The sequence below is a fragment of the Trachurus japonicus genome, chromosome 15, assembly GCF_045865225.1.
Source record: "Trachurus japonicus isolate A0001 chromosome 15, Traja_1.0".
Classification (NCBI taxonomy): domain Eukaryota; kingdom Metazoa; phylum Chordata; class Actinopteri; order Carangiformes; family Carangidae; genus Trachurus; species Trachurus japonicus.
The window spans coordinates 5,450,814-5,478,367 of NC_140921.1; the positions used below are offsets into that span (position 1 = coordinate 5,450,814).

The 27,554-nt window shown below is 41.5% G+C and overlaps 2 protein-coding genes across 2 annotated transcripts in view; both read left to right on the forward strand.

Annotated features, from left to right (window-relative positions):
- Positions 1 to 280: 280 nt before the first annotated feature.
- LOC146973101 (gap junction alpha-5 protein-like) lies at positions 281 to 7,380 on the forward strand. Its single transcript, XM_085799359.1, has 6 exons — positions 281 to 547; positions 1,077 to 1,241; positions 4,150 to 4,458; positions 4,696 to 4,761; positions 5,234 to 5,382; positions 6,316 to 7,380. Exons 1-6 carry the CDS (start codon positions 479 to 481, stop codon positions 6,830 to 6,832), a joined length of 1,275 nt encoding a protein of 424 aa, XP_085655485.1. The 5' UTR covers positions 281 to 478; the 3' UTR covers positions 6,833 to 7,380.
- A 7,205-nt stretch (positions 7,381 to 14,585) lies between these two features.
- Positions 14,586 to 27,554, forward strand: part of LOC146973102 (uncharacterized) — a 39,656-nt gene continuing 26,687 nt past the window's right edge. Inside the window, 5 exon segments of the mRNA XM_085799163.1 lie at positions 14,586 to 14,778; positions 15,006 to 15,155; positions 20,521 to 20,564; positions 20,952 to 22,332; positions 23,430 to 23,942. Of these exon segments, the coding sequence (XP_085655289.1) occupies positions 14,648 to 14,778; positions 15,006 to 15,155; positions 20,521 to 20,564; positions 20,952 to 22,332; positions 23,430 to 23,942 (2,219 nt within the window). The 5' untranslated portion in view covers positions 14,586 to 14,647.

Consider the following 27,554-nt stretch of genomic DNA (forward strand, 5'->3'; position numbering starts at 1 on the left):
TAGTGCAATGGCAATCAATATAAAAAAGAAGAAAAAGAATAATGTAACTAAAGAATGAGTCTTTGGTTTTACTTACAGTGGGCAGGAGGAGTCAGAGTACGTCATTTATTAATAATCATTGCTATCAGTGTATTCATGCTGCCTGTACGTCAAGTCTGTTTCCATAGTGATATCACTGTCACTTTTCCAGCTCAGGCAAGTTTTAAAAGTTCAGATTTTGCAGCATTTTTTCCAACTTTTTCTTTGCACAAATTTGAAAATGTGCATAAATAAGGCAGACGTTTTAAAGTTTGGTCGCCTGCTGTTTTCTGAGACTTGTGTCCTCTCTGCTCCTCAGGTGAACCTCGTACCTGCAGAGAGAGAGAGAGACTGAGAGAGAGAGAGAGTCAGAGGAAGAGGGAGAGATTCAGAGAGAAAGAGAGTTAGAGAAAGAGACGACTGGGAGCTGAACAGTCTGAGCTGAGCTGAGTGATCCATCATGGCCGACTGGAGCCTGCTGGGAAACTTCCTGGAGGAAGTGCAGGAGCACTCTACCTCTGTTGGCAAGGTAACACACACACACACACACACACACACACACTGGCAGACAGTAAACACACATACACACAGTCTTATAAATTAAACATTCATATATTTCCACATTGTCCTGTTTATTTTGTATAAACCAGCCGCTGAGTCTCTTATAATAAACACATTTAAAGTTTATATTACTACTGAGAGTCTTTATACATGTTGTATTTATTTATTTACCTTTATTTAACCAGGAAGTCCCACTGAGATCAGAAATCTCCTTTGCAAGGGCGACCTGCCTGAAGTAGCAATCATGAAAAACCAGCACATACAAGATATGCAGTAAACAATAAAACAAAACAACGCTCAGACACTGATTGATGTTAAAAATAAAGTTTAAAAAATGACCCCAAATAAAACTCCAAAAACATCTTTAGAAAAACACACATATACAGATCAGTAGAGACGTGGAGGTTTTATTTCTGTTGAGAACTTCCTGTATTAAGTTGCATTAAAGTTGATGATTTAAATGCCTTTCCCTCCCACTTCCTGCCCGGGCTCCACAGGTGTGGCTGACCATCCTGTTTATCTTCCGGATCCTGGTGCTGGGGACGGCGGCCGAGTCGTCCTGGGGAGACGAACAGGAAGATTTTAACTGTGACACTGAACAACCGGGCTGTGAAAACGTCTGTTACGACCGAGCGTTCCCTATAGCGCATATACGATACTGGGTAAGAAAAAAAACAAATCCACACAGGAGAACTTAAACTTTAATGAGAGTTTATATTCAAAACTAAAAGGGTATACTGTTTTCAACCGAGTTGAAGTGAAAAATTCAGAGTGAAAAGAGTTTGTGCACAAAAATCTATGTTTAATTTAAATTAGGTTGCAGCTAGTTATTTCCATTTATTTCAGGATAGTGTTTGCAGCTCTATAATCAATTATGGTTATGTTTTGTGTATAGCCTATATAATGTATTATAATATACAGTGTTGGGAACGTTACTTTTAAAAAGGAATTAGTTATAGTTACTAATTACTTCTTCCAAAAAGTAACTGAGTTAGTAACTCCACTACTTCACTATAATAGTAACTAGTTACCAGGGAAAGTAACTATTGCGTTACTTTTTCTTTCCAAGGGCATTTTTAAATTGTATTTTATTGTTTTCATATATTTCACTGATCGCAATTATGGAATGCGAGTGTGTGTTTTATTGAAAGCGAGGCTGGTGTGCCTATGAAAATAGGTTACAGTGGGTTTTTTAAGTGCTGTGGCTGCCTACAAGCAAATCTCATATTGTCTCTGTACAAAGACAACAAAGACCTTTTTAAATGTGAAAACAGTGGAGACCTATTCAAGATTTGCGTTTGGGCAACAATAACAGGAAACATCGAAATTAATTTATTCATGGCCACATTAAGTGAAATTATTAACTTTACCGATTATCCATCTGATTATCTGTCCTGCTGCGAGCACACAACTTCTCAGGGTATCCGCGGATCCTTAAAAAGTCTTAAATTCATGTATCTACAATTAAGGCCTTAAAAAGTATTACATTTATTAGAAAATTCAAAGATGGTCTTAAATATATAATATATAATACACAGCATCATTAAATATGTATGCACTTAATCTTTTATATGAAATAACAGGGTATCCGCGGGGTCTTAAAAAGTCTAAAATTTGAAAATCTAAATTTTAGGTCTTAAAATGTCTTAAATTTGTTGAATTATTGTGTTCAAGTCTTAAATAATTTTAGTCTCGCATTTGCCCCTAAAAAAAAATACATGTGTGAACCGGGAAAATCACAAAAAAGAAAGAGCACAACCTGCGATTGGTCAAAAACTACAAATCCAACAATTCTCTGGCCTCAACAATAACAGTAGTTAGTGTAAGTAAGGGAGAGTGGAGCTGTCGGTGAAAAGAGGAAACAACGCCACGTCTGGTCCTGTTCTATGTTGTTCGTTCACACCGTAACCGTTTATTCGTTACGTCCGCGGTGTAAAAGGCCGTAACGCAAAGACGCGATTAGGCGGGCGACGCGATATACGCGACTTTTTTTTTTTTGCGACGCAATACACGGGATTTTTTGGGCGACGGGACCATCGCGTCTTCGTCTATTTCATCGTGTTTGGTGGGAAGACCCACAAGGGGCTTCCCACCAAACACGAGGAACGCTTTTTTTTCGCTCGAGTTGTGACGCGCGACCAAACGCGAGATACGCGATTTCTCGCTCGTTTTGACTTTGTGTAAATTCGCGTCTTCACGAGCTCGCCCATTTTCACTACAACAACAACATTTCTGCTCTCATCAACCATGGTTGAGGTCACAACGCTGCGCTGTAGCTGCTCTGGAAGAGTTCCGGGCTGATGAGCTACAGAGACTTTAGAGTCAAAGAGGAGCAGTGCGTCGCTGTGTCGGACTGTTTGGATTTAATGAGGAAGCTGCACAGAGTCAGGTGAGCAGAAGCTCAGGACAAACACTTCGCTCCAGGACATAATGTAGCTACACCTCACATGTTCTTGTCTTTTACCTCAAGGAGATTAAAGTAGTGTCTGTACTTTCCCTCCGATCTCTGCAGCTTCCCTCTGCTAGTCTGTGTGTGTGAGGCTAAACTGCGTGTGTGGTTTGTGTACAAACTGAACACTGCCTCTGATTGGCTTAGCATGAAACCTTACTCTGCCTCAACCAATCAGCATCACTTATGTGGTTGTCTCGTCCCTCCCTCCTCCCCCCTCCCCTCACCAAAGGAGAGAAGGAAAAAGAAAAACAGTTTAGCAGCTTCTGTGGCTGAGATGAGCCAAGTCGGAGGACAACGGCTTCACTGAGTAGTTTGTAACGCGCCTCATTTAATTGTCGGTAACGGTAACGGCGTTGTAACGGTGGAAATAGTAATTAGTTAGATTACTCGTTACTGAAAAAAATAACGCCGTTAGTAACGCCGTTTATTTTAACGCCGTTATTCCCATCACTGATAATATATGTAGTATATAATGCTGGAATGTATCAAAAAGTCTTCCCAACAACTGCCTCAGAGTGCAGGTCCTTGAATGCATCACTCAAAGAACAAGTTTCAACCACTCATTCATTCATTTATTCATTTAACCTTTATTACTGTAACACCCTGAGGTAGAGACTCATTTACAATGTCACTGAGCAAAAGATAAAGTCAAAGGTCAGAGATGCAAGAAACAACAATGTTAAGCTTTTACATTAAAGTGTCAGGAAATCAAACGGCAACAATAAAAGCCATAAAAAACAGTAAGAATGAATATAAACCTTCATATTTAGTGAAATATGAATATACTGGTGAACAGATTAGCTAAACCAGCAACATCACAGGAAGTAAAACATGATATTAATTAAAGATTTAAAGAGCCCTAAGGGAAAAAACCCAATGATTTATTATTATGCATTATAATTATAGCATCAGAACCACAATTAGATACTTTATTGATCCCCTGGGGGAAATTAGGTTGAGTTTATTCCCTCAGCAAAGAATAGAAAAGATGAGTATCAAGATAAACTCAAATATACAAGACAGAAAACAGATGATAATGCAACTATATGAGGATTGTTGTTCATTTATTCCTTCAACTGAACAGGTTTTAATCATAAAACTGTCTCGTCTGCTCTCAGGTTCTGCAGATCGTGTTTGTGTCGACTCCCAGTCTGATCTACATGGGCCACGCCATGCACACGGTTCGCAGGGAGGAGAAGAGGAGGAGCAGGGAGGAAGAGGGAGGAGAGGGAAGTGGGAGAGAGGACGATCCAGGAGGAGGTGAAGGAGGAGGAGGAGGAGGTGGAGGAGAGAAACGGAGGAGTCAGAGAGAGGAGGATGATGACGATAAGGAGAAAAACGAGAGTTCGTCAGCAGGTCGAATTCGCCTGAAGGGGGCGCTGCTGCAGACGTACGTCCTGAGCATCCTGATCCGAACCGTCATGGAGGTGAATATATAGGCTGCCACTGTTACTATGGAGCTGCTTCTGTTTCTATAGCAACCTGATGTTACAGGGATGCTGTGGATGCTTCATTATGTCATATACTCTAATTTTAAAGTTTGACTTGTGCAGGAGGCACAGTCTGTCTCTGCTCTATTGTGAAGTATAATTACACACTAAACAATAGAGAAACCAGCTGGAGTTCAGCTGACTGTGATTGTCCCTCCTGTGTCTCCGTACCAGGTGGTGTTCCTCTGTCTGCAGTACTTCCTGTACGGCATCTTCCTCCATCCTCTGTACGTCTGCAAGGTAACAAAAAAACAAACACAAATCTGGAATGAATCAATTATTGCCTTTTATTTATTTATAAAGCTTTAATTGGAAAAATGCCATCATATATTACTGCCTTTACCTCTCATACTCCATTCTCAACTCGCTCAAATAACTGGTTGACATGAATTCCATGGACAAACACGTCATTTGGAAGAACTGCTTTCAGTTTTTCTGCAGCATCCACCAGGAATCATTTACAACTAACATTAAAACTACAGACACGTGTGTCTCTGGGTCAGTTTAAAACTAAAAACTCCTCTGTCTAATATGAATGTAGCAGTTTTTAATGGATGAAACTGTCTTCTGTGTTCTTGATTTAACTTGTGCTGTGTTGGTGTTGTCTCATTTGTATTTTTGTGTTTTCAATGATTCTCGAGATTAAATAAAGGTAAAAAAAAATAAAAATCCTATAAAACACATTCAGGCCTATCGTCTCTCTCTGTCTCAGGCCTGGCCGTGTCCACATCCTGTGAACTGTTACGTCTCCAGGCCGACGGAGAAGAACGTCTTCATCGTGTTCATGCTGGCCGTGTCGGCCGTGTCGCTGTTCCTCAGTGTCCTGGAGCTGTATCACCTGGCCTGGAAACACTGCTGCAGGTGGGAGCAGCACCGCTGCCATGTTGGGCTGTGCATGTTGTATAAACTTTATTTAAAAACAAACACCATCTTTTTAGTTTTATATGAAGTTATTTTGTGTTTTTGTGGATTCATTCTCAAGCACAACATGAACTACTAAAACTGTGTGACTTTGTAAAGCCAATTTAAATTAATCCGAAGATGTCATCAGGGTTGTCATGGACTCAGCTCAGTGTTTCTTTTTTTTTTCTAAACAAACTTTATTATCATATTTGAAACATTTTACGACTCAGCTCAGTGTTACGTATGGACATAGAGAAAAAGACACTGTTGCATTATGGGAAATGTAGGACCTTTAATCTGTCTCTTAGGAGTCCACAAACTTTATAGTATAGAAGTAAGTCACAAAATTGTTGGAGTATTCCTTTAATAGATTTAAATATGCACTATAAAACATTTATTAGTTGTTTATGATTTTATTATTACATTTTATAAATTATAAATAATTATAAACAAATATTGATGCAAGCTGACTCAGTGTTGACTACTATCTATCTCTGCCAATGAGTGGAGCTTTATAGTAACTCATTAATAAACGTTGATGAGTTTGTGCCCTTAACCTGAATGTGGTCATTTGATTTGACTTAACAAACGTGACAGGCAGGTGGACTCACTATTTGGCAACAGGTTTCTGTCCCTATCATGTGTTATTACAACCTACAAAGCATTCAAAAGCTAATTAATAAACTAATTACAAACCATTAATAAATCCTTTATAAGCACCTCATTGTAAAGTGGTACTAGTATTTTAATAGAGAGGAAAATCTGACCTATGACCTGTTTCCTTAGCAGTTTCAGTTTGTGTTGAGGTGTTGTGGTGTGTAGTGATTAGTGAAACAGTGTTAGTATTGATTAGATATTGGATATAAACTCAGATTCTCTCCCATCCTGCAGACGTCTCCTCAGAAAGAAAGCTGCTGCTGCTGCTGCGGCTGCTGCTGCTGCTTCTTCTGTTAAAGCGTCTCCGGCCTCTCTGGCCCGTCAGCGCTCTCTGTCTCCGCCGCCCTCGACCCCGCCCCCAGACTTCACCCACTGCATGATGGGCTCGTCGCACTTCCTGCCGCTGCCCTTCCCCACCACCACCACCACGCACCGGCTGGCCCACCAGCAGAACTCAGAGAACATGGTGACGGAGAAGAACAAGATCGAGGAGGAGGAGAAGAACTTCCTCCAGATGAGCTGCTACTCTCACGGCTGGCAGCAGAAGGCGAGTAAAGATCCGGTCCCAGACGACGGATACCTGAGGACCGACACCGACGGCTACAAGGACGTCACCCCCGCCCCGCAGACTGAGAACGGAGGAGCGGACGGTCTCCTGCTGATCCCCGGCACAGGCCTGAAGGACAAACGGAGGTTCAGCAAAACCAGTGGGACGAGCAGCCGGACGAGAGCGGACGACCTCTCTGTTTAAACTCCTCATACACCTGAAATACAGAAGTTCACTCATTATCACCCACACATACACACTGTCTATGTACAATACATTATACACACTGTAGCTTCTGACAATCAAGTTGGAGCAGAAACTTCTGTAGATGATCCTTGCATGGACCAAAACATGGACATGGTTTAAAGCAGCTTGCACTGATTTTACACAGAGATGTTTGCACTGAAAAGATGCAGAAACTACAAAACTCTCCAGCTGCAAACTGAGGATGAGATTAGAGATGAAGATTGGAGCTCTGATCACAGTGGTTTTTGCCAGATGTTTCACTCAAACAGGATTTTTAGCCTCTTTTCATGTCTTTCAGTAAATATTTACACAGTGTTACATTTCTACAGATGCAGAGACACATTTTTTTTGCAGAAAAAATCTAATGTTTGCAGGTCGATGGAGGCAGATTTTTGGCGACAGTTTCTGAATAATCGACCACTTTTTTCTTCTTTTTAAGGAGGTAAATGTGAGAACTTTGTTGTTAGTGCCATCTGTCAATGTAAGGAAAGCAGGGTCTACATAAATCCATCCATTTATTCCAGATACAGTATCTATAATCATATTTTTACTGGTAAGAACTAATAATTGAATTGTATGGAGAGTCCAACAACAGATATCAACAATTTGCCGTCCTCAATGCAGTGTTGACAAGTCATAGTTTCAATATCCTAAATATCGTTTTAGATAAAGTAAGTTGAGGGTTATTACTGGTCATAATTCAAGTGAAACCTGATTTTCAGAGTCATCAACTGTTGTGACCTTTTGACCTCTGAAGCACCAGAGTTAAACCTGTGAACTGAGCCTGTACCAGATAAAACTGGACTGTCATTGGACGACAGGAACCAGCGTGTTGTCATTTTGTTAACTGTGATTCGTACTAATGCTCAGAATCAAGGACATGCTTTTTTTTCCTTCATATTTTTGACTCTACTTTTGGTTTTGTTTGAGTTGAACTACACAGGTGTCCTTCATTTTTTTATACGAAATATTAGAATTTGTAGGATTTAACACATCTGGTCTGAAATGTGTTTAGTTTCCACTGGATCATGATGTGATGGTTAGATAACAGCACAACAAACTCTATATATTTCAAGCATCAATAACAATTTACTGATGTGTTGAATATTTCCTATATTTATGATTCCACTTGAATAATGTGAATACTGCATATGTTTATAAATGGAAAATGGGTATTTGAAAACTTGCTATAGTCTGCTATGTCTACATTAAAGCAAAGATGCAGTCTTGTTTATTTAGACATAGACAAGAAACATATTACATGTTTATTACGTTTTATACCTAAGCACCAATATTTTGCTTTTATTTGTTTACATTTGAGAAAAGTTGGTTCAACACTTATATTTGTTGTGAAATGACAGGAATACATCTGAGGTTATGAGCCAAAAACAAGCACTGCATTTTATGATTGAATGATTTCTTTTCTAATGTAAAATCCTGGTCTGAAATATAATTTTGCACAATAAAACTTCATATGTGGAGAATAAAATATAAAATTGCATTATATGGAAATATAGACCTATATTTGATCTGTTTATAGTTGAGTTTTTTTTTTTTAAGTAAGTGATTTCTGATGTTATGGGCACATATGAAAACATAAACATGTATCACTGTAGTTTATAAATGCCAAGCCACTGTTAGAGATAGAAAATCATAAGTTTGGTCATTAATGATTATATCACTTCATATTTTCCCTTCTGATGGACTCGTTTGTTTGGTTGAATTGAGTTGAACTTCAGTCAGGACCAGACATCAACACAGTCACGCAGCTGTCTGCTGAGAAATCCTGAATATTTTAACACAGGGGCACTCTGGGATGAAAAAAACAAAACAAAAACTTGCCTGGTTCCCATGGCAAAGGGCCAGTGTGGAAGAGGGGCTGATGGGAGAATTCCCAGTAAGGTCATCGGAAACATCAGGAATGTTTGGGAACAGTTTTCTGTTGTCTTTTCCCTCTTTTCCATCCACTGCTCAGTCGTGTTTACATCACATGAAAATACTCAGCTGTAGAGTGGACCACACATCATCATTTGAAATATTTCCACATTAAAATGTCAAAAATGCCGCCTAATTCAGAAGCTAAAAAACAAACAACCAAACAAGAATAAAACCTTTGTGCATCAAAATAACAAATGGAAACTGAATGAAAAGTCAGAATGTGACCATTTACAATGTCAGTGGATGGAAAAGGAAAAACATGCCTGAAGCCTGGTGGACACAGATGGCACTACAGCACTTGGAAAAGTGTGAATCAGTTCCCTCTTGTGGCCAAACAACTGCAGCATGACGTGTTAAATGATAACAGACACTGGAGAAGTAAATGCTGCTTCAGTCAGTGTATTGGAACAATTACGAAAAGTGCTCTGGTTCTGCTACTGGGTGAATTTAAACCAGTGCTGTCATTTAGGTTGTATTTAAAATCCAAAATAATACTGATGAGGCATGGCAGGAAAAATTACAAGTTATAATTTTGGTCTGAAACTCCCCCTGAAGTCAGATCTCCCACAGTACAATTCAGGATGGCTGCTACTTGCTTCAACAGCTGTGAACACTCTGTAGTGTTATACTGTTTATTTTATTTTTCTCATATTTGTTTCATATTTTCATGTGTAAAAACCACCAAAAGTGTTGTTACCAAAGTAGTATGCATGGCTAACAGTGGCTAACGGCTTGTCCATTTGTTTAGGTGCATGTTACATGTTTTTGTTGTAAGTTTGTATGGCTTCTTAAAAACATTAGCCTATAAATAGTTTGCAGGGGTGTCATTCCAACGTAAATGGGGCGCAGCGTCAGGACCGTTGGAACGTCAACAGTCGACAAAAACAACAAAAAATACGTAAGAGATTTCTGGAGCTGATAGATTTAATCAGTGTTGTATCTCAACATCTCAGCAAACATGTACAATATAAGTTAGTTTTAACACACAAGTATGAAAAGCTGGGGAAACTATCCAACTATAGAGCAACAATTTCTATGGCTAAGTTAATTTCCTCCTACACAACAACTATATTGTAGCATCTTGTTGCCTATTTTTGGATTAGTGGGGCATTAGGTGAGATGGCACAGTGATGACAGTGATGAGGCTGTGTCCATCAATACTAACAGGACAGGAGAGAAAATGTGCCAGTGTTGTGTAACTGCAGAAATGTAAGATAACCCAGTTATGTTAGTGTTTGTAAGTGTTTCACAACAGACTGCAGCTTATCAGAGATAGAAATGTAAATACGACATACATCTTTTCTTCATAAGTCAGCTTTGAGTTCCTGTAGTAGGTCATTAAGATAAGAAGAGATGATGGACCTTATCTTCGGGAAATGTGAGACAAACTATGGCTTCAATGCTACGGATGACATCTAGTCTAGTATTGTACATCTCTTATCTCCTCTGGTGGTGGTACCAATATGTTTATATTCCATAATACAGGAAAGAGAGAGTGACTGATTGGTGTATTAGCGCTAAAGTTATGACACATTTTCACTGCATTTCAAAGACGGACCAAAAGGCTGGAAAAACAACAACAGACAGCAAAATAAATAGTGAGCCTGTAAAAACGTACAGAGTCACTATAATTTAATTATTTAAAAGAACATTGATTGGAATATACTGTTACCAGTGTTGGGAACGTTACTTTTAAAAAGGAATTAGTTATAGTTACTAATTACTTCTTCCAAAAAGTAACTGAGTTAGTAACTCCACTACTTCACTATAATAGTAACTAGTTACCAGGGAAAGTAACTATTGCGTTACTTTTTCTTTCCAAGGGCATTTTTAAATTGTATTTTATTGTTTTCATATATTTCACTGATCGCAATTAGATAGATAGATAGATAGATAGATAGATAGATAGTACTTTATTGATCCCTTTGGAGGTTACCCTCAGGGAAATTGAGGTTCCAGCAGCAGCACAGCACCGATCATACATTAAAAAGGCACAGATAGATATAGAATATAAAAATAAATATAAAAAATATAAAAGATAAAGTGCAGTCAGGGCTAGAACAACAGTAATAAATACATGTATATAAATACATCAATCTTAATCTAAATTAATCTACATTTTCCTAAATGTTTTCCCCACCACCCCTCCCCCTTCCCCCCAGTGCAGAGTTATAGAGCTTGATTGCTCGGGGGACAAAAGAGTCCTTAAGTCTGTTTGTCTTGGTTCTGGGGAGAAGCAGCCTTCCACTGAACCGGCTTCTCTGTGAACTGATGACAGTGTGCAGAGGGTGGCTGGCATCATCCATGATAGCCAGCAGTTTGTTCAGAGTTCTCCTCTCAGCAACTGTCACCAGGGAGTCCAGTTTGCTGCCGACCACAGAGCCAGCTCGCCTGATCAACTTTTCCAGCCTGTTGGAATTCCTCCAATTATGGAATGCGAGTGTGTGTTTTATTGAAAGCGAGGCTGGTGTGCCTATGAAAATAGGTTACAGTGGGTTTTTTAAGTGCTGTGGCTGCCTACAAGCAAATCTCATATTGTCTCTGTACAAAGACAACAAAGACCTTTTTAAATGTGAAAACAGTGGAGTCCTATTCAAGATTTGCGTTTGGGCAACAATAACAGGAAACATCGAAATTAATTTATTCATGGCCACATTAAGTGAAATTATTAACTTTACCGATTATCCATCTGATTATCTGTCCTGCTGCGAGCACACAACTTCTCAGGGTATCCGCGGATCCTTAAAAAGTCTTAAATTCATGTATCTACAATTAAGGCCTTAAAAAGTATTACATTTATTAGAAAATTCAAAGATGGTCTTAAATATATAATATATAATACACAGCATCATTAAATATGTATGCACTTAATCTTTTATATGAAATAACAGGGTATCCGCGGGGTCTTAAAAAGTCTAAAATTTGAAAATCTAAATTTTAGGTCTTAAAATGTCTTAAATTTGTTGAATTATTGTGTTCAAGTCTTAAATAATTTTAGTCTCGCATTTGCCCCTAAAAAAAAATACATGTGTGAACCGGGAAAATCACAAAAAAGAAAGAGCACAACCTGCGATTGGTCAAAAACTACAAATCCAACAATTCTCTGGCCTCAACAATAGTTGGGTTTCCATCCAAGTCGTATCGAATTTAAAAGCGGATTTTGTGAAAATGCGCAAAAAGCAAATGCGAATTTATGACCGTTTCCATTCATTAGTGTTTTGCGATTAGGAGGAGTGCACCGTGAGATTACGTCATAAGAGAGCGTGAATGTATCCAACAGTTGACACTCAGCTGACACTCAACATCATGGACAATTTACGTACTTTCCGGACTATAGACGCACCTGTAGGCTACACTCCGCACCAGCTACATTTTGAAAGAAAATACATATATAGGCCGCACTTGAATATAAGCTGCAGGTTTTCATGTTGTAACATGAGATATTTACACAGAAAGACAGTGGGAACTGTGACAGTCTGCTCGCTTTTCCGCTGTTTTGGTTATGCTCCTCTCCTCCATGTGCATCTGTTTACATACGAAGCCGGTGAAAAATCAATAAGTTACATAACGATGTTACGGCGTGTGTTTGTGTAGTCTTAACCGTCATAAACAAAAGATTATGGGTTACGGAGCGCGTTTGTGTTGCGGTGCAGCAGAGAGGAGAGCTGGGAGACCGGGGCGTCGCTGGGTGAAGTCCAGCAGCTTCACCCACAAGCTCTGCCTCAATTCGCATAATCTGTTTCCATCACAAAAACTCGCATTTCCTTTATTCGATACGCTGACAAATCCACCCCCTCCAAGCGTATAAACTTTTATGCGCATTTACTGCCTTTATTCGAATTTCTGGCGTTTCCATTCAAGTATTTATGCGCATTAAATACTTGAAAAGGTGAAATGGATGGTGGATGGAAACCCAACTAGTAACAGTAGTTAGTCTAAGTAAGGGAGAGTGGAGCTGTCGGTGAAAAGAGGAAACAACGCCACGTCTGGTCCTGTTCTATGTTGTTCGTTCACACCGTAACCGTTTATTCGTTACGTCCGCGGTGTAAAAGGCCGTAACGCAAAGACGCGATTAGGCGCGCGACGCGATATACGCAACTTTTTTTTTTTGCGACGCAATACACGGGATTTTTTGGGCGACGGGACCATCGCGTCTTCGTCTATTTCATCGTGTTTGGTGGGAAGACCCACAAGGGGCTTCCCACCAAACACGAGGAACGCTTTTTTTTCGCTCGAGTTGTGACGCGCGACCAAACGCGAGATACGCGATTTCTCGCTCGTTTTGACTTTGTGTAAATTCGCGTCTTCACGAGCTCGCCCATTTTCACTACAACAACAACATTTCTGCTCTCATCAACCATGGTTGAGGTCACAACGCTGCGCTGTAGCTGCTCTGGAAGAGTTCCGGGCTGATGAGCTACAGAGACTTTAGAGTCAAAGAGGAGCAGTGCGTCGCTGTGTCGGACTGTTTGGATTTAATGAGGAAGCTGCACAGAGTCAGGTGAGCAGAAGCTCAGGACAAACACTTCGCTCCAGGACATAATGTAGCTACACCTCACATGTTCTTGTCTTTTACCTCAAGGAGATTAAAGTAGTGTCTGTACTTTCCCTCCGATCTCTGCAGCTTCCCTCTGCTAGTCTGTGTGTGTGAGGCTAAACTGCGTGCGTGCGTGGTTTGTGTACAAACTGAACACTGCCTCTGATTGGCTTAGCATGAAACCTTACTCTGCCTCAACCAATCAGCATCACTTATGTGGTTGTCTCGTCCCTCCCTCCTCCCCCCTCCCCTCACCAAAGGAGAGAAGGAAAAAGAAAAACAGTTTAGCAGCTTCTGTGGCTGAGATGAGCCAAGTCGGAGGACAACGGCTTCACTGAGTAGTTTGTAACGCGCCTCATTTAATTGTCGGTAACGGTAACGGCGTTGTAACGGTGGAAATAGTAATTAGTTAGATTACTCGTTACTGAAAAAAATAACGCCGTTAGTAACGCCGTTTATTTTAACGCCGTTATTCCCATCACTGACGGTTACAAATGAAAGTAATTTAAACAAGTTGTAACTGGTGAACAACACATGTGATTTCCTTTTCCTCTTCTTTCCTGTTGAAGAGGAGGAGCCATGTGTCGAGTCGGTTTTGACAACATTTTACTAGAGCAGAAGGAGGGAAACTGAAGGTAAGTGTTCACAATATTCGAATATTCCTCTTATTATTATTATCATTATTAATAATAATAATATTGTGTGGTAATCAGTTTGTGTCTGTGGACTGTAGAGGGTCATAGTCCGTACATACGTCTGTCTGTTTCATTCTTGTCAGCACATTGTCTCAGTGTCACCTAGACAGAACCTTTTCAAATTTAGCACAAACATTGACTTTAACTAAAGGACGAACTGATAAGACTTTAATGGACAAAGGTCACAGGTCATGGTGACTGGATAAACATGGATTTATTTTAAAAATAGTGCGAGTAGTATGAGAATGCAAACAACCACAGAAAAACAAGGAAGAATTTATAGTTTGTACTTTGTACTTGTGCTAGTGTGTGTGTGTGTGTGTGTGTGTGTGTGTGTGTGTGTGTGTGTGTGTGTGTGTGTGTGTGTTATTTCACAGTCAGTGTTACTGGTTTAGTTTGTACTTTGTACTTGTGCTAGTGTGTGTGTGTGTGTGTGTGTGTGTGTGTGTGTTATTTCACAGTCAGTGTTACTGGTTTAGTTTGTACTTTGTACTTGTGCTAGTGTGTGTGTGTGTGTGTGTGTGTGTGTGTGTGTGTGTGTGTGTGTGTTATTTCACAGTCAGTGTTACTGGTTTCCCTCTCAGACTGACTGAAGTCCTGTAGATGAATGTTAATATGGAGGAAGAGGAGGATAAACCAGAGTCTCCAGGATCCATCTGTCTGTCTATGAAGAGCAGCTGGTCCTTACCTGAACCTCCAACCTTCAGTCCTGGACCTGGGCCCTCAGACTCACAGTAAGACACCTGGGACAAACCTGAGTGTCCAAACTGTCTCAGTAGCAGACCTGAGTGTGTTGAGCTGATGCAGTCAAAATCATTGGAACAGGAAATGACTCCTTGGTTTGTGTGTCTCTCTCTCTCTCTCTCTCTCTCTCTCTCTCTCTCTCTCTCTCTCTCTCTCTCTCTCTCTCTCTCTCTCTCTCTCTCTCTCTCTCTCTCTGTGTTACTGGTTTCCCTCTCAGACTGAATAAGGTCCTGAAGATGAATGTTAATATGGAGGAAGAGGAGGATAAACCAGAGTCTCCAGGATCCATCTGTCTGTCTATGAAGAGCAGCTGGTCCTTACCTGAACCTCCAACCTTCAGTCCTGGACCTGGGCCCTCAGACTCACAGTAAGACACCTGGGACAAACCTGAGTGTCCAAACTGTCTCAGTAGCACAGCTGATTGAACAGAGAGAAATCAGGAACCACATCCATCAAACTCTGCAAGTTCACAACAAGACTCGGAGAAACATGCACACACACATTCTCTTCATCAGACTTATGATGCACAGCGTCCTCATGTTACGGTGTCACCAGTCTCAGTCAGTGTAAGCACTGGTGCATCAACATGAGCCCGATCACCATCTCCAAAGTTTCCATAGATGGATTCAGACCCGCCCACAATCCAGTGGCAACTACATCATAAAATTTGTCCATACAGTCGCAAGAAAAAATGTGAACCCTTAGTTTTCTGCATTAAAGGGACAACGAGGAGTTTTGGAAAAGCGAAGCATTTTCACACTACATTTATGAGCCTCTGCGCGCACCGTGAAATTCTTTGACCGGCGCAAGACAGACTCATGTTTTCATTCATCAAGAATTAAAGTCAGAGGTTCGAAGACGATCACATACCATCGTAGTTCTGACCATAAACGGCGATTCGGCGGCGTTATTCTCATGACTCGCTGCAAAACCGAAAGTAAGGAAACGCTGGTCGGCTCGACCAGCATTTCCACCACCACTAATAATAACAAAATAACGATAGAGACAAAACGATATATTTATCGAAAATGGGCCCATTAACAAGTGTGGGTAACGTAGATTCATCCACATTAAAGCGATAGTTCACCCAAGATTGAAATTTCACTCATTATCTACTCACCCTCATGTGGACTAAGGGCTGGGAGAAGTTTCAGAGTCCTCCGTGGCTTCTCTGAGTTACAGGGGGTCTCGGCGTAGCAGTGCATGTCCATATAACGGTTGCAAATGGATACCAACTGTCTTCGTAAAAAAATATATTAAGTATATCCAAAGGATTCACATGCGGCTGTATTTATAGCCCCATGCAGGAGCCCAGCATCCTGGCCCGACCACTGCTCCATTCACTCCAAGAGATGCTGAGCATCCGTGGAAGGGTGGAATCGCAGCAATTATCCAGTGACCATCTATTTTCTCTGTAGCCCCATGGAAGTCCATGGACGCTGAGCTTGAACAGGTTTGCACTGACTGTGATGCTACAGGAATGTATTAGAAGAAAATCGTGTCAGTTGACCTGCTATAAGTGCGATAAGAGTTGGAACATTCAAACACATTTTTAGTCAATGAAATGTAAACACAACAGTACATATTGGACTATTTGTTTTTTGACGTTCTAGAGCAGTGATCCTCACTATTTTTTTCACAAGAGCCACATTGGCAGTGCAAAATCAAGGGGAGAGCCACTTTTGCGACAACATACTAAGTCACCTTTGCAAATGTGCATTTTCTACATATAAATTGGACATCCCACAAAAAAAAAAAAACACAGCCAATACATTTTCATTTAAGACCATATTTACCTTAATACTGGGATGAGCGGGAGTTGGGCATGCATGTCCTTGACTTTCTTAATGTCTATTTGAGGTTTGTTGTTGCAATCACAGTGAGGGTTTGTTAGGGTTCATGCCATACAGAACAAATAAAAATCCTCCACTTGTCTTGAAATTTTCTGTGCTCATCTTGTATGCTTCCACCTGCCGTTTGCCTGCTCGTCCCCTCTCTGGTGTCTTCGTGCTGATTTTTGGTTACTGCTTCCTCAGACTCATTTTCCTCACCCACTCCACTATTCGTTACAACACTGTGTGTCTATCCGTCTGGTTTTTTAGCTGGTCCCTGTCCTTTTTCTTGTTAAAAACGGTCCATCACGCTGGCTAGCGGAGCTAACGGAGCTAACGTAGCCTGCCTGCAAACTTGTGCTGTGGTCAAGTGTTGTAAACAATGCCACATGGCTTGCGGGCTGCATTGTCAGGTTTGACAATGCCCCCTTTAGGGATGACCATTAAGGCTTAAAATACTTCCTTTCACCTTCATTATTTGGGTGAAGGCAGGGAGAAGTATAATTGATTAATCCAGGTGTGTCTGACCTCACAACAATGGTCAGACACACCAGGGGCCTCATTTATCATTGTGGATACACGCTTTTTTACACGCTCTTTCCCCCATTTTGTGCGTACGCACTTTTCTCCGCCTAATTTGGGATCTATCAAACCAAAACTTGTCGGGAGTAAGAGCAAAAATTTACGACCAGTCCGACCATGGCGTACCGGCATTTACACGCTTTTTGAAGAACAAGAGGAATTGGCGACGCCGCTGCTTAGTCAGAGAACTGCAGTATGCGAGGGAGAGAGGAGCGCGGACACTGTTTGAAGTAGTGGTGGTGATGATGACCCCCCCCCACCACCACCACCGCACACGTGTTGACGTCGGCACTTTACATGAAAAGCACAGCGACTCAGATTTTTCCCCTGTGCATTTACACTAGTTTGCTCCTAAATACTGGCTTTATAAAACGAATTTCGTTTTCTTTTGATATCATATTGATATTTTCCCCTGCATGTAGGCTAAACCTCTTCCACAACCAGTCTGTCCAGTCTGGAAAATAATTTCTGCGACGTGCGTGTGTTACGTAGCCAGACTGGACGTACACAAGCAAGCAGCAAGCCCAATAATGTCGGCGCAAATCAAAGCAAATGAGAAAACATGATCGATATTTTTTGTGTGAATAATATTTATTGTATTTAACAAAACTGGGTGCTGCCCAACATCATTTTAGGAAAAGTCACAGACTGGTGGACTTCAATGTTTTTTTTTTTTTTTTTTTAAATATATAGCTATGCACAAATGAAAATCAAAGTCGTCCACTGAACGGAAGTTGGGGGTTAGTGGAAAGGGGTGCAAAGTAGTACTAACTGGCAGTGGAAACCCTGCTTTAAATTAAATTATTATGACATAATCTAAAATAAGGGGCAGAATAAATATGATTCTTCTTCTTTCTGTTCTGTTTCATTTAGATTTGGGAGTTTTTTGTTTTTATTGTAGCCTTTCAATGCAAGATGATGTTTCTGACTGATATTGCCGTGTTACCGTGTATCTCGCTTTCAGAGAAATTCCGCTTCTTTCTCTGCTCTCCGTCCGTCTGTTGTCTTCACCGTCTTCCACTGACGTCATTCCACAGGTTTCCAGAGTGCACATGGCTACTTAATATGCACGTAACTGATTTGCATTGACCACATATGGTTGCGTGGGGCCGTTTAGGGGGCTGGGTATGAGGCGTGTTCTCATCCACGCTTTTCTCAGGTCCGGTGTGATCTATCAAGGGAAATAGGCTACCGTGCAGCCGTGTGTACGCGGAGTTTGATAGATCTGAAAAGAGTGTATATTTTTTGGTCGTATGCACATTTTGCCTTTCCGTCGTACTGAAAATTTAAGAGGACTTTTACACGCTCTTTGATAAATGAGGCCCCTGGATTATTCAGTTGGTCCAATAATGTAAGACAGGAAATAAACGAGCTGGGGCCTCATTTATCATTGTGGATACACGTTTTTTTACACGCTCTTTCCCCCGTTTTGTGCGTACGCACTTTTCTCCGCCTAATTTGGGATCTATCAAACCAAAACCTGTCGGGAGAAAGTGCCGAAATTTACGACCAGTCCGACCATGGCGTACCGGCATTTACACGCTTTTTGAAGAACGGGAGGAATTGGCGACGCCGCTGCAGAGTCAGAGAACTGCAGTATGCGAGGGAGAGAGGAGCGCGGACACTGTTTGAAGTAGCAAGTCGTGGTGATGATGACCCCCCCCCCACCACCACCACCACCACCGCACACGTGCTGACGTCGGCACTTTACATGAAAAGCACAGCGACTCTGATTTTTCCCCTGTGCATTTACACTAGTTTGCTCCTAAATACTGGCTTTATAAAACGAATTTCGTTTTCTTTTGATATCATATTGATATTTTCCCCCTGCATGTAGGCTACACCTCTTCTACAACCAGTCTGTCCAGTCTGGAAAATAATTTCTGCGACGTGCGTGTGTTACGTAGCCAGACTGGACACACACAGCGCAGCAAGCCCAATAATGTCGGAGCAAATCAAAGCAAATGAGAAAACATGATCGATATTTTTTGTGTGAATAATATTTATTGTATTTAACAAAAATGGGTGCTGCCCAACATCATTTTAGGAAAAGTCACAGACTGGTGGACTTCAATGTTTTTTTTATTTTTTTATATATACTATGCTAAAATGAAAATCAAAGTCTTCCAGTGAACGGAAGTTGGGGGTTAGTGGAAAGGGGTGCAAAGTAACAGTAACTGGCAGTGGAAACCCTGCTTTAAATTATTATGACATAATCTAAAATAAGGGGCAGAATAAATATGATTCTTCTTCTTTCTGCTCTGTTTTATTTAGATTTGGGAGTTTTTTTGTTTTTATTGTAGCCTTTCAATGCAAGATGATGTTTCTGACTGATATTGCCGTGTTACCGTGTATCTCGCTTTCAGAGAAATTCCGCTTCTTTCTCCACTCTCCGTCCGTCTGTTGTCTTCACCTCTTCCACTGACGTCATTCCACACGTTTCCAGAGTGCACATGGCTACTTAATATGCACGTACTGATTTGCATTGACCACATATGGTTGTGTGGGGCCGTTTAGGGGGCTGGGTATGAGGCGTGTTCTCATCCACGCTTTTCTCAGGTCCGGTGTGATTTATCAAGGGAAATACCGTGCAGCCGTGTGTACGCGGAGTTTGATAGATCTGAAAAGAGTGTATATTTTTTGGTCGTACGCACAGTTTGCCTTTCCGTCGTACTGAAAATTTAAGAGGACTTTTACACGCTCTTTGATAAATGAGGCCCCAGGCTTATTTCAGGAAGTAGTGAAGCTGTGCATAAAGCCCATTGACTCTGCCACAATCAGATGATTACTTGTCCACACCACAGACTGTGGCCCACACCTGTGTCAGCTCCACCTGTCTGTAGAGCTGTCAGTGGACAGAAGGACAGAGAGGAAACACAACATCATATCAACATCAAACACATGATCATTGTCTGAAAGCGTCACAGAAGAGTTCACAGGAAAACACCACCAACGTCTTCTGAATCATTTCAGACATTTATAGAAAAAATGACACAGAACCAAAGGGACTCAAACTTAGAGTCAAGATTTAAGGTCAACAGATGAACAGAGACAGAACCCAGACCACTTCAGGGCCAGGTTTTCATTCAGCTCTCTCTCTCTCTCTCTCTCTCTCTCTCTCTCTCTCTCTCTCTCTCTCTCTCTCTCTCTCTCTCTCTCTCTCTCTCTCTCTCTCTCTCTCTCTCTCTCACTCTTCTTCTACTTTCCCTCTTTGTTTCTCGTCTTAGTGAAGCCCCACCCTGTTAAGGTGCTTAACCAATCAGAGCACAGATGTGGAGCTGTGACTGACATGTTAGTGACACAGAAATGTCTTCACAGGAGGAAGAGGAGTGGTGTCTCTGTGGAGGAGCAGCTGTCCTGCTGTGGTCTCTGTCAGGACGTCCTGAAGGATCCAGTCTCCACCAGCTGTGGACACTGGTTCTGCAGACAGTGTTTCACCTCAGACTGGGACCAGTCTGCTTCTTCAGGACCCCCCTCCTGTCCCCACTGTGGACAAATAACCAGAAGTAGAGGTGAGCTGCAGACAGCCAATCAGAGCAGCTCTATTTGAAGTGAGACTGAACATCTGTCTCAAGTCATTGTCCCAACACACAGCACTGATGATGATCAACACCACAACAGTCAAACCTTTTATTTGTCGTCTGTAGTTTTTTTCTGTAGCTGATGAAAATCAGATTGTCAGACTATCTGTCTTCAGTCTGACTCTGTCTCTTCTCTCTCAGCAGATCATGGTCTGCAGGAGGTTTTAGATCAACATAAGGTCAGTCTGAGGAGCAGATGTGAACGAGTTACTGAAGGAACTGAGGCAACAGGAAGTGGTACAGGAAGTGGAACCCTCCTCAACAGGATCTACACTGAGCTCTACATCACAGAGGGACAGAGTGAAGAGGTTAATACCCAACATGAGGTGAGACAGCTGGAGACAACGTCCAAGAAGAAGAAGACCCTCCATGACACTCCAATCAAGTGCAACAACATCTTTAAAGACTTAACTGACCAACATAGACACAACATCTCTACAGTCTCACCTGTCCAACAGAGAGAGGACGTCTCTAAAATTTCCCCTGTCCAACAGAGAGAGGACGTCTCTACAGTCTCACCTGTCCAACAGAGTCCCATCAAAGTGGTTCTGACCAACGGCGTCGCTGGTGTTGGAAAAACCTTCTCGGTGCAGAAGTTCACTCTGGACTGGGCCGAGGGCTTGGAGAACCAGGATGTCGATCTGCTGGTTCTGCTTTCGTTCAGGGAGCTGAACCTGATCAGAGATCAGCAGTACAGTCTTCTCAGGCTGCTCCATGTTTTCCATCCAACATTACAGAAGGTCACAGCAGAGCAGCTGGCTGTCTGTAAACTTCTCCTCATCTTTGACGGCCTGGATGAAAGCCGACTGCCACTGGACTTCAACAACAGGAAGGTTGTGTCTGATGTCACACAGACGTCATCAGTCAATGTGCTGCTGACAAACCTCATCCAGGGGAATCTGCTTCCCTCGGCTCTGGTCTGGATCACCTCCAGACCTGCAGCAGCCAATCACATCCCTCCTTCATGTGTTGACAGGGTAACAGAGGTCCGAGGCTTCACTGACGCCCAGATGGAGGAGTACTTCAGGAGGAGGTCCAGTGATGAAGATCTGTCCAGAAGAATCATCTCACACATCAAGACGTCCAGGTCCCTCCACATCATGTGTCAAGTCCCGGTCTTCTGCTGGATCAGTGCTACAGTTCTGGAGCACATGTTGACCACAGACCAGAGAGGAGAGCTGCCCAAGACCACGACTGACCTGTTCTCACACTTCCTGCTGGTCCAGACAAAGAGGAAGAAGAACAAATACGGTGAAGGACATGAGACGAGTCCACAGGAGCTGACGGAGGCCGACAGGGAAGTTCTTCTGAAGCTGGGGAGGCTGGCGTTTGAACAGCTGAAGGAAGGAAACATCATGTTCTACCAAGAAGACCTGGAGCAGTGTGGTCTGGATGTCACAGAGGCCTCGGTGAACTCAGGACTCTGTACTGAGATCTTCAAAAGAGAGAGTGTGATCTTCCAGAAAACAGTCTACTGCTTTGTTCATCTGAGTGTTCAGGAGTTTCTGGCTGCAGTCTACATGTTCCACTGTTTCACCAACAGACAGAGGTGGGTAGTACGCGCTCGATCACTTCACACTACAACCTCACAGCATTATCACTTATTTAAAATAGAATATCTACTCATCCATTGCAATATTCTGTTAGTTTTTTTGTTATTCACTGTAGAATATCTCAGTTTTCTGTGTTTGCTTTTCCACTGCTAAGGAGCTAACGTTAGGTCAGAGCCACACTCCCCCATACAGCAGCTGCTCCTGTCTTTGCTGCTGCTACAGTTAACGGACCTGGAAAGTAAAACCTGGTCCGACCCATGGGTGTTGACGACCTGACCCGACGTCTGTATAATTAGTGATCATTCTCTGATTAAACCTGGCTGAAAAATAAAAGAAAACAGGAAGCCGTCTTCGTTGTAATCGCCGCGATCGGACGGCGGCAACTACGTTGTGACGGTGCTATGTTTAATACGAGCATTAGCTGTTGTTAGCCACAGCCAGAGGTGGCAAAAGTACTCATATTCTGTACTTAAGTAGAAGTACAGATACATGTGTAAAAAAATACTCTACTTTTTTACTAAAGTAAAAAGTAAAAATGAATTTTTGCCGTTGATGAAACCTACATCATTTGATAATTTTGTTAAACAAAAAAACTTCAGACAGAATAATCAAGATTGAACTGACCAGAGGCAGTGTTTCCCAACGTTTGGGCTGCCACAGACTCTCACAAAATAATAATAATAATAATAATAATAATAATAATAATAATTTTTAAACAGCGTTTCATCACCTCTCATCTCTGCCAGTCAGTCCACCTGTCATCTCTCTCGCATGTGGTCGCACCGCACGTACACGTCGGATAGTCCGACCACCATCGCTTCCTTCCTCCATGCAAGCTGCCTCCATGTCGCTGCTTCAGTACAAGTTGGTAACTCGGTTCTCTCTCTACTAAAGATGATCGCCGGAAATAAACAACCCGTAACTTCGTAACCCGGAAGTGCGTCACACTACATTGTGCAAGTGGTCAATTAGTCTTACTCAAGTAAATATTTGGATGGCTACTTTTTACTTTTACTTGAGTAATAATATTTAAAAGTAACTATACTCTAACTTGAGTATAATTTTTGGCTACTCTACCCACTTCTGCCAACAGGAATAAAGAGGTCCTCACGAACTTCCTGGGAAACCTATCTTATCGTTTCAAGCTGGATCTCCTCCTGAAGACAGCCATGGGGAAATCCCTCAGAAGTGAAAATGGTCACCTGGACCTGTTTGTTCGCTTCCTTCATGGCCTCTCTCTGGAGTCCAACCAGAAGCTGTTAGGAGGTCTGCTGGGTCAGACAGACAATAGTCCACAAACCATCCAGAGAGTCATCAACAACCTGAAGATTATGAGCAATTATAAATTCTCTCCTGACAGAAGCATCAACATCTTCCACTGTCTGACGGAGATGAAGGACCAGTCAGTTCATGAGGAGATCCAACAGTTCCTAAAGTCAAAGAACAGATCAGAGAAGGAACTCTCTGAGATCCAGTGTTCAGCTCTGGCCTACATGCTGCTGATATCGGAGCAGGTTCTGGATGAGTTTGACCTGGAGAAGTACAACACATCATATCAGGGACACCTGAGACTGATCCCAGCTTTAAGGAATTGCAGAAAGGCTCGGTGAGTCCAGACACAATCAATATAATTATTGATCAGTAGTAGGGCTGCAACAACGACAAAATGAAATCGAAAAATCTGGCGGTGCGTGGCGCAGTGGTTAAAGCGGCCGCCCCATGTAGAGGCTACAGTCCTCAACGCAGGCGTCTCCGGTTCGAATCCCGCGTCGGGCAGACCTTTCCTGCATGTCATTCCCCCTCTCTCTGCCTCCCCCTTTCCTGTCTATCTCACTATGTGCTATCAAATAAAGGCAAAAACGCCAAAAAATATACTTAAAAAAAAAAAAAAATCGATTATTAAAAATGTTGCCAACGAATTTCATTACCGATTTGTTGTCTCACGCAATTGATATGTCATTCACTATGTGGCAAAGCTGTTTACTTCATGTTGAGCGGAGCGTTATGAGTGTAGGGACGAGAAGTCTGACTCGAGTCCAAGTCATGTGACTTGAGTCCACACCTCTGATTATGAGAGAAGAACATTCTTGATACACTCCATTTTATTCAACATTTCTCATTTCTTCTGACTAAAAAGCCAGGGGATGCATTATTCGACAGGTCCAAAATCAGCTCTGCCAACAAGTATTAAAGGGGATTTTGGGGATGTTTAGGACGAGACCTGGGGAGGTCTTTTTGAGTTTTCTCTTTGAGCTCTCTTCTGATTTTAGGGTTATTCTGGTTTTGTTTGGATTGGTAAGATGGGGGATAGTTGATAAGTGGTTCTTGGTGGTTTCTTTTTTTATTTTTTCTCTTTTTTTCTCTCATTTTTCTCACCTTGGGGCTACTCACTCTTTTATCTTTCTGCAAGCATTCTAGATGAAGTGTTATCTCAACTTCATTAGCTGGAAAGTTAAGGGGTTAAATCACCTAGTGAAAAGGGACAACGTTTATTCACACCTAAAGCAGCTCAGGGCAGGGGTAGCCTTTCATGAAACCCACTTACAAGACTCTGATCTATGGCAAAATAGGTAAATGCTGGGCAGGACAGTTTTCCATTCTTCCTTTCGAGCCCTCCAACACTCATTCTTTAATTCTCGGGGGGATTTCAATTGATATTTAGATTATTAGACCACTCCTCTCCTAAACCTACCACTCTGAGCAAGTCTGCCAGTTACATCAAACCATTTATCGTCCACTTTAGCCTTTCCGACCCCTTGCAGTTCTTGCATCCTTCAGGAAGAGAATACTCATCCTTTTCTCACGTCCACCACACCTATACTATTTTTTTGTAGATAATAAATTAATCTCAAATCTTAAATCATGTAGTATTATTATTTCTACCGTACTTTCCGGACTATAGAGCGCAACTGAGTATAAGCCACACCAGCTAAATTTGAAAAGAAAATACATATATAGGCCGCACTTGAATATAAGCTGCAGGTTTTCATTAGAAATACTTTATTTTTTAATCCCCGAGGGGAAATTTAAAAATGTCACAGAGCAGCAGCAAGACAATACAGACAACAACACAGATCACAAACACTGAGTAAAAATACATGTAAGACATAAAAACACATAGTGTATTAAAACACAGAATAAAATAAATAAATATATGAATAAGAGATGCGTGTAGAGGGTTAAAAGTTAAGAAGTTAAGAGAAGAAGAAGAAGTGCTGGGTCCAGGATGCTTGTGATGACTGCATTAATTAATCAGATTGCGGAGTTGTACAGCTGTATTGCAGTGGGTATGAATGAATGTTTATATCGCTCTCTTGAGCAGCGGGGGAGTCTGTATCTGTGACTGAAAGAACTTTTCAGACTGTCCAGTGTTTTATGGAGGGGATGGGTGGTGTTGTCAGTGATCCTGAGGAATTTTGTTCGGACTCTGTTTTCAGTGACTTCCTCCAGGGTACTCAGCTTCACCCCTACAACAGACTGGGCCTTCTTGATCAGCTTGTTAAGCTTGTTTGCGTCCTTTTTCTTTATGCCCACACCCCAGCACACCACAGCAAAAAATGTTGTAACATGAGATATTTACACAGAAAGACAGTAGGGAACTGTGCAGGTCTGCTTGCTTTTCCGCTGTTTTGATGACAACAAAGCTGGCGAAAAATCAATAAATGGAGCAACCGGATAACATTACATATACGATGTTACGGCGTGTGTGTTTGTGTAGTCTTAACCATCATGAACAAAAGATTACGGGTTGCGGAGCGCGTTTGTGTGCGGATGTGCAGAGACGAGAGCTGGGACACCGGGGCAGGGAAAAAAATAGCGGCTTATAGTCCGGAAAGTACGGAAAGTTCCAGACACTGAGTACACAAGGAGACACTGGAGACTAGATCCACTGTTGAGAGCTTTCTCTCACACATCTCTACACACATTAAAACATTTTTGAGCATCAATAAAACACCAGATGTGTCTAATCAAACAATATGCAAATTCACACTCTCAAGGAGCGCTTGAAACTTCAGGCAGAAACAAGCAGAGCCTCAGCAAACAAACCACCAAGCTCATCTAAAACAACAGTGAGAGTAAAACACAAACAAACAAAAACTAAATCTTAAGCAGGTGTATTGTTTATTGCCACTAACACCTCCGATAACGCACACACACACACACACACACACACACACACACACACACACACACACACACACAGCCTCTTCTGCCGATGATTAAGTGACAGGGATGCAACCGAAGTACATTCTCGCTTCCACAAGGAGGATCATTGGTCAAATTAAGACAGAGAAGATGAGCTGGACACCAGGGCCCAGTATTTCAAACGTGATCTGACAGGATTATCCTGGTCGGATTGGATTAAATCTAGATCTGATCTGAAAACTGGGTATTTCAACACAGATCCAGAGAATCCTGATCCTGAAGATCAGGGTTTCAGCTCTGGTAATCCAATCCTTCCTTGAATCCAGATAAAAGGCTGATTTGGGTATTTCAAAAGTTAAGTCAGATATCAGGATCAACTTGATACCAAAATTTCAGGATCATTCTGATCCCACCTCAGAGGTGGATTTGACTTGGATTGACAATGTCTCAGCTCCACTTTCCTTGATTTTGTTACTCAATATGTTCATTACACTTAATCTAAATTGTTAGTGTTTAAGTTTTAACAAATAATTGAAGTAATTGAAGAAATTTAAAACATAGCAAAAAAATATTGTTTGGCCATACATCCTGAAACTGCTGTATTTATTAATTTAAATCACATTCAAGCACTTTCCAAGCATTTACAAGGCATATTTTCATGCTTCTGATTTAATGAAGACAAATTTGACTTCAAAATAAACTTGAAAATGCATTTTTACAATGCTTGTAAAGTGAATGATATTTTAAAACATGCAGTAATGTATTTCAAAACGTGTTTGTATACAAACTGATTATTTTACTTCATCAAATCAAATGTTATTGTGTGATAAATGAACATACGGTAATCATGTTTAGTGAGAGGCTATAGGCTACATAAGGAAGACAAATTAAGAGGAAAGTGTTTCTAATCGGGTCACTGACCAAGCTATAGGCTTATGCTATGAAAAATAATGCAATCACAATTTCAAGCAGTTTCAATGGCTTTATTTCAAGTACAGTTTCAAGCACTTTATTCAAAATCCAAACACCAAGGTTTCCAAGACTCTTGTTGCATTGTTGTCCTTATTAGCAG

Excerpts from the sequence above, each read along its gene's own strand:
- LOC146973101 (XM_085799359.1), top strand. The coding sequence starts at position 479 with ATGGCCGACTGGAGCCTGCTGGGAAACTTCCTGGAGGAAGTGCAGGAG. Across the intron at positions 548-1,076 it reads ACTCTACCTCTGTTGGCAAG|GTGTGGCTGACCATCCTGTT; the intron begins GTAACACACACA and ends CGGGCTCCACAG. Across the intron at positions 1,242-4,149 it reads TAGCGCATATACGATACTGG|GTTCTGCAGATCGTGTTTGT; the intron begins GTAAGAAAAAAA and ends GTCTGCTCTCAG.